The sequence below is a fragment of the Strongylocentrotus purpuratus genome, unplaced genomic scaffold, assembly GCF_000002235.5.
Source record: "Strongylocentrotus purpuratus isolate Spur 01 unplaced genomic scaffold, Spur_5.0 spur5_scaffold_20, whole genome shotgun sequence".
Lineage (NCBI taxonomy): Eukaryota > Metazoa > Echinodermata > Echinoidea > Camarodonta > Strongylocentrotidae > Strongylocentrotus > Strongylocentrotus purpuratus.
Window position 1 is genome coordinate 44,810,450 of NW_022145606.1, and position 11,479 is coordinate 44,821,928.

An 11,479-nucleotide genomic window follows, 5' to 3' on the forward strand; every position below is an offset into this window, starting at 1 on the left:
GGGTACATTTTTACTTTCATAAGTAAAGGCTTGCATTGTAAACGTATTCATCAAGTCTCTTTTGATCACTAAAACATTATGCAAATGATTCTAGTACATGTATGGAGTTAATTCAATTCACAACTCCCAAGTCACATTTGGAGTCAGCATAAAAAGAAACATACATCCTACACGATATGTACATTTCACACCATCCCGCCTCTCTGTCAGAAATTCAATGCATATTATTAATGTTTTACCAGGCATGTCTTCATTTCAGGGGACTTTTTGCACATGCATCGCGGACTGGAATAGATTTGTATACATCGTACTCCGGAGCTATACAAAGGCCCGACGTGAGAAATGGGGAGTCCATCTACTTCCTTCACGCATGCTTTCACAGGTTCCAAGGTGAATATCATAGGTCTGTGTCATAATATGAATCTAATTGCGTTAGGGCTCTATTATCAGAGGCAGAAACGAGTCCTATTTTCAACAATCAGCCATGACAGCAGGAGTAGTGCTCTGAAAGTACATACACCTGGATTATATTGAAGAGGGCTTTATGTTCTTTCGATTTCCGTTTTCTTTGCTTGTTGTTCGTTCTTTCTTTCACATTTTTATGCTTTCTTTCTTCCTTCCATCCATTCTTTTCTTTCCTTTTCTTTCTTTCTCTTTTTGCTTTTCTCACTTTGTTTCATTCTCTCTTTTCCTTTCTTTCTTTCTCTATCTCTCTCTTTCTACATGTATGTGGACTGGATTCCAGCAGAAAAGCAAAAGTTTTAATCAGCAACATGAACTACTATGGTACGGATAAACTGAAAGTTTAGAACTATAGTCATGAACAGAGTAACAAATCAAAAACAACTCCCAACTAAACTTTGCCAGTATACATGTAGATCACATACTTGCATATGAAGGTCATATATACGCTCAGGGCCTTAGCGATTAAATGACTTTACCATGCATGCCTGGTTATTCTTTCGTGGTCTCGAGAGATGATGCAGATGAAATACATGATGGAGTGGAATCAGGGTGGAACATGTCAGAGCCCCTACCCCTCATATTTATATATTATGGTGAGGGGGCCGTGCTAGGGTCGTTATATATCAATGGTGAGTGGGCCAGGCTAGGGTCATTGCACTTTAATGAGCTCGAAGGGGGAAGCTTTGCATTATGCTGTAGTACATGACTTCTAAAAGGAATCTCACAATGGCTGCATACAGTAGCTACATTTCGAACAATACCATGCACTGAATGCCTGACATAGCAATGATTCTGGCATACCTGTGATGATATTAATCCAGCCCATGACAAATGGTTATTCCTTCTAAGGGCGCGTTCATGCTTGATTTTGACGGCCAGAATCAGGCATCTGTTACGCGTTTAGTTTAAAACACGGTTGCGTCTTAGCTCACTTTTGTAGAATCACCGAAAAACGGCGATCACGATCGCCGATCGTAAACTCACAAAAAGATGCGTTTACAATTTGTAAACGCGTTTAAATGGGGTCAACTCACTGACCTCTAGTGGGTCTACGTAGCATGCACAGTGAAGGTTTGCGAATCCAGCTGGAAGACCAATTAAGGCCACACACTGAGAATTGCCTGGGGGAGCCAGAGAAGTAAGCATGAACAGTGCATCGTGGAACTGCGATCACGATGAGCGTTTACGATGAGCGTTTCAGATCGCTCATTCTGCCTTCAAAATTTAAGCATGAACGCAGCCTTAGTTACATAGAGCAGGGACATGCTAGACGAGCGTTAACTCACTGGGTCATGGTATGTACATCATGTACATACATGTACTGTAAGGCATTGCCTTCAGGCCCTCATCAGTCAAACTTCATACATTATTTTTACAAATAGGCTACGTTCTAAAACACGTAAATGTAAATCTGTGAGCAATTCTATGAGAAACCGTAGAAAATGAGGTCTTTTATTATAATACCCGAGCCTTATCCAACCCTCTTTTACCTACGCTACCCATATCTACCACCAACAAAAATATGAGGGTGGGTGGGTGGGGGAAGATATTTTAACAAAATTCCCCATGAATGCCCTAAGGGATGGCATACCCATATACCCCCCTGGGCCAGATTACAATACAGTGATTTATTGAGCGGGCTGAATGTGGTTTATTTTCATATTCCTAACTACTGTACCAACTGATGTTGCATTCCACCCTCCTTCAGACAAGCAAAAACTTTTGTATAGCAATATCATTACCACTGGTAGAAAGAAAAAGAAATCAATTTCATTTCTCTTCTCTCTCTCTCACTCTCTCTGAAACTTGATTAGAATTATGAGCATACTGATTTAATTTCATGTTCGTATATACACTGTACATGTAATACCACCCAACGTTGCATTCCAGTCCCCCTTCAGACCAGGAAAATTTATGGTGAATATGAAAACAGAACTTGTTCTATATGACGTTTCTTTATACCATGTTATTCTGTAGTCTGTACTAAGGCTGTGCTCTGTAGTATATGATGATCCTTCACAAGTTTCTTCATACATGTACATATAGTTTTGTTTATATTTTCTATATAGTCCGAACAGGATAGATCTTAGTAGTGATTCATTGCACAGATTGTATGTGGTTTATTTGGACATTCAGACTTCACTGCTGTAGTGCTGGGGTAGTTAGAAGGTTGATGGATGTCAAGCAGTCTCCTGGGTATTTTGGTTTGGGAGGTGTGGCTTCATGAGGTCAGGAAAGGGTCAAGTTTGGTCAAGTTCAGGTTGTTTGGAGGTCAAAGTATAGTTTTGGAATAGGCCAGAAGAGAAAACAAATTGGTCTACACTGGGTATTCAAGAAACAGGGTATACGTATATGTAAGCCTAATATTTGCATTATGATGATGATGATGAGATGAACGTGATTGTCATTAAGGCTGCAACGGGTAGTCGAATGCTCGAGTACCCGCACGGTTGACAACTACTCGGGTATGATTTCTTGTACTCGAATATTCGGCCGCTAAAGAAAAAAAAAATAAAAAAATAAAAAATAAAAAATAAAAAATGTCCAGGCCCACGCTTATCCGTGCCAGGGAGAGCGGCGTCCGCTGGCACGGTACCGTCGGTAAAAATGTTTCCCAACTCACGCACTGTCAAACTCACCTTTCAGAAACTGGGACCAAATGTCCAGATTTCTGTTTGGACTTGGAGGAAAATGGATTATTCTGCCATCTTTGGTTTTTAAAACAGCATTGTTTACTGTTATTATTCTTATTAAATCGGCGCCTTCAACTGCAACTCAAAGTAAAGTTGCATGCATTTTCAGCGAGGGACATGAGAAACTGCCGAGTGGTATGGTAGTGGCAAAAAAAGAAAAAAAAATCAAAAAATCAAAAAATCAAAAAATTAAAAAAAAAATCAAAAAAAATCAAAAAAATTAAAAAAAATTAAAAAAAATTAAAAAAAATTATAAAAAAACATGGCGTCCGAATATTCGAGTATTCGCCTGTGAGCCTGGGAGTGTACTCGGGTACCTCATTACACTGTTGTGCACAGCCCTAATTGTCATGATGATGGATTATAATGATGACGATGATGATGACGATGATGATGATGATGATTGGTGATGGTTAATACATGTAGCTTTACATTTACTTGAATGGCTCCGTATTTTTATGCACATTGTATAGACCTTTACAGTACATACAATGTTTATGTTGTTTGCCCACACATTTAACTACATGTAGGCAACATTGTACAGCAAATAATAATAGCTCCATCTTTACTTTGGCTACAAAAGTATGATGATACCGAGTATGATCTGTGCCCCCTCCCCAATGACATTGGTGCCCCCGCAATGCCTGCCCCCACATTAGATCATTACCTAGGCCTACACGATTCTAATCACTGATATTTAAATGCTTTTACTCACAATTCACACAGTTAATATGAGGGCTATCAAAGCCTCTTAACGCCATTTACAGACCAGATTGTAAACCAATAACATAACCTTTAAAAGCTGCCATAATCATCAAAATCTGATGAATTATTTTGATGACCCATTCAAAACATCTGGCTTAATCCTCCCTCAGTCCGGAACAGTCCCATCTACTTAAAATAATGTCAAGGTTTTGAATGGGATGACAGCTATATCAGCGCATATGGGAAGTGATTGATTTTAGACACCCACCCAAACCTCAAAAACACAAATGTGAAAGCCATAAAAATGGAGAACAGTTTCCTTGTTTTGAAGTGTTAAGGGAAAGAGAGATGACCTGTAAGTGCTAGGTTTTCCGCTTTCGATCGTCTTTTGTTTTTCTTGGCTGTCAAAATGAAAGTGCTGTATTAACTAAATTGGTAGGCCACCAGATATGTGCAGATTTGAGACTTTTATAAGCACATACCTTGCATGTAAATGCTTAGGAATCCCCAGTGGAATTAGGCCATTGTGAAATACGGTAATAAGTTTGGTTCCGGGAGCTCATTGCGAAATGTCTTATTACCGGGTATCTATAAATTACATTACAAGCAAGACTTCACCACATTGATTTTAATGCACTTCATTGCTTTAATCAAGCTCTTTTAAAAATGTTATCAGAGGTCTTTTTTTAGCCTTCAAGGGCTGGATTGTTTGTCATTTTCAACTGGTATAAAACTATCATTTAATTGTGCACTATTTGAGTTATAAGTACATAAAACAAGAAAAACAGATTTGTTTTAAAGGTAAAGACCAGTAATGGTCATGCGATTGCATTGTGAAAGAAACGTTGTGGAATCGATCAGAAAAGGTTGATCATCTAGCATCTAGCATCTGCAAGGTTCTGGAATCATCAAAATGATAAGAAATTTGGCCCATTCTTCGTAAAGTTACAAGCACTATACACAGAAAGATGTATATGGGACTACCCTATCTCTCTCACCAGACCATGAGAGAAATAAATTTACCAAATATATGAATTAGTAGGCGGTTTCCCGGCAAATTTTTTATCATCATGTATTAGTCAAAACATATTCTTTCACATGATTGGTAATGAGAGCTTCCATTTCATTTTTTGAAATTGGGGCGTTGCAAATACTGGTCTTTACCTTTAAATAAATTTCATGATTGTTTTTGGTCCATACCATAGTGAAAGTTTAGAACAAGCATTTCGACTGATGAGATCTAGAAGAACTTTAAGCCTGCATTAGCCCTTCTGAATCCTGTATTATTTGAATTGTTCTGTGTTACATTTTTTGTTATTACCTCACCTAAATTCCTCCCTCTTCTTTTATTTCAAGCTTTATCTCATTTGTTCTTTCCATTTTCCTGTTTTTCCAATTCTTTGTTGATTTTGTACATAATATATGTAGGTTTTTGTGTGCAATATTATTCCATTTTTTTAATATTACTGCATTACATTGAACCAATTTTCAATGCATTTCAGTTTAATGGAACTTTTTTCAATCTTTAATGAATCCAATTCATGTCAGACCTTGGCTGCTATTTCGAAAATATGTGTATGTTTTTTAATCAATAAACCAGTTCAAATCACATCAAATCAAATTAAATCAAATGAATAATACACAAGAGAGAAACAGTAGGTCTATACAGTGACAATCTGAATTGCAATGTACCTCTTTCTTTTTGACCTCGTACGACCCCCACTAGAGCTGAACGAATGTCATTGAATATTCAAGATTTGATCCAAGCGAGCTATGTGCAGCCAATTCCACTAGCTAGGTCACTATGAAACATGATATTTCTCTTGGGAAACTGGGCCAAATTTCTCCCTCTCTCAAGTAAAAAAAAAATGGAATGCAACGTGCATACGAAACAGGCATTGATCTAATCACAAATTCTAATTCATGGGCGAGAGTCGCGAGACAATGAATCTAGAAGAAATGATGGCTAAAGGCTAAAGCACGCTACTGATGATATTTGTTAGCTGACCTTTTTTTTACACAAGCCCTTGTTGCTTTGGTTTGTTCATGGCAATGATTCAGATTTCAGAGCCTTTAAAAAAACAGAAAGAAATGTTTTGCACATATTATTTCAATTTGTTTCAAAATATTGCATCTGATGCCCGAGGGATTTTAACTCTGAGAATAAGCTCCAAAATCCTTCAATTGGCAACATGTCTAAAATTTAAGATTTCTGGTTTCCAGGATAACTGGTTTTCCAACAACATTTGGACAGTTCCTTTCCGTTTTTCTCAGATATGTGACTTTTTCTAAGAATAATATTGCCCATTTAGTACCCCCAATAAAGGTCGACAAAAGATCTGCTAATTTGAAGGAGAAAATGTGCTACATTAGATAATTCCTTTGCTGAATACTAATGTAGGATTAACATTATTTTAGATTGATTTTAAGGTGACTCAGATGGTTTTGTTTAGAGAGCTCGATCCTTTCGGTCCTAACTATTGATTTCTTATGATGTAATCCCAGCATCGCTCGTCTGTTCTGGTCTAAGCAATCAGACAACGGCTTTGGCTGCCCTCCGAGGGCAATGGCACCTGCATGGTCCATGTAAGATGCATGTTTATCATTCTATGAGCTATATCCTGCAAATAATACGGAACAAGTAAATGTACCAGCAGTTTTGTTGTATGGATATTACCTCCTATTTGCTAGGAGATTACATGTGTAGTTATTTAAATACGGTAGTGAACATTCACACTTTCAATGAACATTCTCACAAGGCACATAAATATTCTAATGGCTTCATACTACAGAGTAGATTTGGTTTAGGCTTGAAATCAGCAGTTGCCTGGGTGCCACTGACCACTGACCACTGAAAATACCACTTGGCAACCTAAAAGTTCTGCCTTTGTTGCCCTGGTGGCAACTAAAAATAAATGTGACCGCCATTATTATTCAACATGTATGTGGATTTTCTCTAATACACTGAAAATGACAAACAAACATTACATTGGCAAGCTAAGCAATCGCCCCAGTTGCCCGGCTGGCAACCAAATTTACTAAAAGGACAAGAAAGAGCCTTTGCTTATGGTTCTCTTCCATACTTAATTTTCAGATTTCGCTCTCATCCTGTTATTCTCCTTTTCGTTTTGATTAAATAATTTTGCATTATTAATCTCATCTCCCCTTCATTCATTCCCTATTCCTGTTTACCAAAGAGTCTGATAATATTTTCAAGCGGGGCATTTCTGTCACAGCAAATGAGTCCAAAATATTTTTTGTTTACAGGGCATTTTTTTTAAATTTGCAGTACCGGTATGTGCTTTTTGAAGAGTGAAACTTCCTTGCTGACATTCTTTTTAAAATCAAGCCAACTTTTTCTTTTTACCAGACCTCCTATTTTTGGAACTATTTAGGGTTTTATCCAGAGCTGAAACACTGACCACTGGCACTACCTAAATTTTTCGCATCTCAAAGTTTGCAATCAGAAACACTCTCTGTTACAAATTTCCCCTAAGATTGTATACTCCTAAATGTCTTAAAGTTGCTCAAGAATGGTATATAGAGGGCAGCGCGCGGACGTACACACAGGAGCGTTATACCCATTGGCTCAGTGTTATGTAGTGATCGACAAGTGAACATCTTTAAACACAGGAGCAAGATGCAAAACAGTCCTGCAACTGATCTTGTCATCCTGAATAAATATGTTCCCAAAGAACATCCTTGGGGCATGGTGTCATGTATTAAGCCTATAGGGTTCAGAGAATCCAGCACTCAACAGGTTAAATCAAAACCAAAATGAAAACATCACTACTACCCTCCCACACAGAGACAAATGACTTGTAATCCGAGGAAATTGGACCACAGAGGCTGCGGCATCAAAAGCCTGACTTGTAACAGAATTCAGGGAGCTAATCAGATTAGCAGTCCCATACACTGACTTCCATGTAATCCTTCCCTCACAATAGGGGGCTAACTCAATGGGCAGTCAATGGGGCCTTTAATGAGTTGAGATGGTTTCATGCTGGGCATTCGCCTGTGCAGAAGACACTTGAGATTTTGAATGATGCAAGTTGTAGGACGCCTTTGCTATTTATTTCCTTGAGTGTTACCTGCAGGTCTCTTTGAATAGACAATGTAGCTACATGTAGGATACATGTCGCCATGTAGAGGTTTTGTGGTTGAGTGGATATGTCGATCACAAGGTCCGCGGTTCGAGTCCCGCCACGGCACTAATGTCCTTTGGCAAGACATTGATCTACATTTGCCACACCTGGCAGGAATTAACTCCCTGAAATGCTAGAGCGCCTTAATGGCAGCCTTGCTAAAGCCAGGGTAAGGAGGTGACGGACATGGGCGCTATATAAGAAGCCACCGTTATTATTATTACTATGTGGTAGGGGCAATGGTCTTTTCATTGAGCAATGACTCACAGGTTCAAGACTCGGTTCCTGTTCCAGCGCCCTTGAAAAAAGGTGTTCTCACAAGACGCGATATCTGATGCGAATGCGTATGCGCTATTGTTACTACTGTCTTTACTTTTGGGCAGTGTGTAAAAAGTCATGAAAGACAAAGCAACAACATCAACAACACCACATTGCCTGACAGAAGTGTAGAACAACAGGGGCATCAGAAATGCTGTTGTAAACTGCAAAGCCCAATGCCCTTGAAATTGACAGTCTGTGACAGCTTCAGAAACCTTGATGCGATGATCTTTGTAACCTTTGACCTTAGCTCTATCATTATAGGTACATATATGGGTTACATCGAGCTACAGGGGGCACCCCACCTTCCCCCATCCCATCAAATATTTAAAAAATTGGGGAAAGAGGAGAGTAAAGGAAATAATGTGCAAGTGGGAGGCAATGTTCAAAAGAAGATACAACTCGTTCGTAAACCCTCCCTAAAACTCTATAGCCTTGTTTCCTCATAAATCATCACCCCATGAGGGCTATTATCCCAATGTTGCCCCCCCCCCCCCCCCATGGATGGACACAGGCTACGCCATCGCCTATCAGCACACATCAACACCAGACACACAGTCACACTCTCATGTCTCATCCATAATTACCTTTGGTACATTTCTGAATTTGGACGGGGTCGTCATTTTGCCGTTCTTTCCGCTCCCGGCAAGTTAGGTAGTAATAATAATCCACAAGAATCTCAAATGCTTTATGGCGAAAATTCCTTGTATATCTCCAAACGACGTACAGATGTACACGGCCGAGGACAATTCACAAAGTTATGAGGTGGTAGTTTGAGAAAGAGGAAATTCACAACTTTAGTTGTAGATTGCACATCAGTGAGGGGGAGGGAAGTACGCAATAGACGGTGAGACAACGGTGGGTATGTTAATTGATGAAATCAACATCCAAGATGGCTGCTTTCTATGACTCTAGGAGGCTTCACTCGTCAAACGACAGATGCCGATTCCAAACATTAATCAGCTATTGCAGGTCCGTGGTGGGGGTTGAGGTAGGATAATTGCACAGGAATTAGCGCTCAGCCGAAATTTACATGTAGATACAAAAGTGGGCTAATCGCATGGCGTCGATGCGACTGAGAGGAGAAGTTGACAGCAAGTTTTCAGGGCGAGATGTTGCGAGGTATCGACAAGGCGTTACAGGATAGATGAAGAATATCCTCTAGGAGAGCTGGATTTGAGATCAACCACTTGTTTGGGCGACTGTTGATTTCGGCAAGACGTGGAGGTGTTCAATAACACAAGAGTATGAAGCCAAACACATGTGGATTCTGAAGTCTATTCAAAAGAACATGCTCCTCAGGCCAACCTGCTGAATACTTGTAACACAAGTCGAGGAATCCTCCAATTTGAAGCTCAAAGCTTTGATAATATCCTTCATAGATTATCCAAAGCTCAATTAATCCCCAGCATCACCAGCTCAACCAAACCATATATATACTTCCACCGTGGATATATATCTCCCGCGACCACAGGAATATAGGAAACATATACAGAAGTCATATACCTCTCCACCGCTGACTATACTACCAATGCTACTGTGTGTTAACCAATGCAAGGCAGATTGGCGGCATTAGAGCATGTGTGTGGGGGTGGGGTAGCGTGCATAGACACTACTGCATACACACACACAGGTACACACACAGAGGGCACTATAGCACGCTACTGTGAATATATACCTCAGTAAGTGTGCATATATGTTTCCACTGCACTGAGCAGAGTATACTCATTATGCTGGATGGCGCGCTCTGCTCTCTGCCACACACCCATTTTTTCCCTCTCAGTGATGAGGGGGGTTAGGAGCAAAGGTCCGAGGGACTGGCATTATCCATTGATATGTAAATGAGATGAACTCCCTCTCTGACTCTAATCAATATTCTAGCTTTATGAATAATGCATTAGGTTCATGCATAATGCATTTATGTATATTCACTTTTGCAATGCTATGTATCATGTTAACAAAAATTATATTCGCTCAACTATTACAAGAATCTTGTCTCTCTACAATCCGATAATCATCCCATAAAGATCCCACAAAGATTATCAACAAGTGCCTGTAACAACATCTTCTGAATGCTATGATATTATTCATCATACAAATAAGCAATACAATTTCACATGAAATTACATTTTTTCTAATGAAAATTGATGTGTTTCTTCCACCCTTCTCAGATTATCAAGAAATTCATAATACAACCTAGACTCTACATGTACATGCACAAATCAAACAACTAACCATTTCTACTTTTCTATTACACTAATCTATTTTTAAATGCTAATGAATGCTTTTACATTCCAGAGATTTTTCCTGGCTAGAAATTCCTTCCAAAGTTCCATACTTTTGTCGTATTCATGGAAATTACTATTATATGTTTTGGGATTTATATATGTATGCTAGAAACATATTGTTCTTTAGGATTTGTATGCAGTTTGTGTTTTCCATCTCCATATATTATAAAATTAAAATTTTACAAAAGCATTGAATAGAAAGATTAGAAACCTAATAGTTAAAATCATTGGAATACATGATACCCCTCAAAAAAAATCTGTACCATTTTGCCTTTTCATATTTGTATGAGCAAAATACTATCTTACGATGAAAACATACACTGCCATAATAATTTGCATCTTTGGGTTTAAAAGAAACTAAAGAAACTTAGCTCCTAATACCATTATTGCTTCCATACATTTTCATCTGTCTCTTTCTCATTTGGAAATAGTATGATTAATGTTCTTCCATTCTTCTATCCAAAAAATATAAATCAAACCATATTAACCACACTTAACTATACTTTTTTCTATTTTCACTCTCATACCCACATCTCTGTTACTGCCACGGCTCTCCCCTCTTTATGTGTCCCTCCTCAAAAGTGGATTTACCCCCTCTTACCTTCTTTCTCTAGATATATTTCATGGTGCTTTGTTCTACCCCCCCCCCCCCCACCTCCATCTCTTTCCCTCTCTCTATATATTTCAAGGTACTTTGTTCTATCCCCCCCCCCTCCTTCCTTCCTCCCCCTCTCTCTCTCCCTCCCCCTCCATCTCTTTTCTTCTTTCTCTAGATATATGTCATGGTGCTTTGTTCTACCCCCCCCCCCTCCTTCCTCCCTCCCTCTCCCCCTCCATCTCTTTTCTTCTTTCTCTAGATATATAT

General features: G+C 39.0%; 1 protein-coding gene across 1 annotated transcript in view; it reads right to left on the bottom strand.

Annotated features, from left to right (window-relative positions):
- Positions 1-9,939, bottom strand: part of LOC579662 (dihydropyrimidinase) — a 45,788-nt gene extending 35,849 nt beyond the window's left edge. Inside the window, exon 1 of the mRNA XM_030993452.1 lies at positions 8,914-9,939. Coding sequence (XP_030849312.1) covers positions 8,914-8,949 — 36 coding nt within the window. The 5' untranslated portion in view covers positions 8,950-9,939. The remainder of the gene's footprint in view (positions 1-8,913) is intronic.
- Between the last annotated feature and the right edge of the window lie 1,540 nt (positions 9,940-11,479).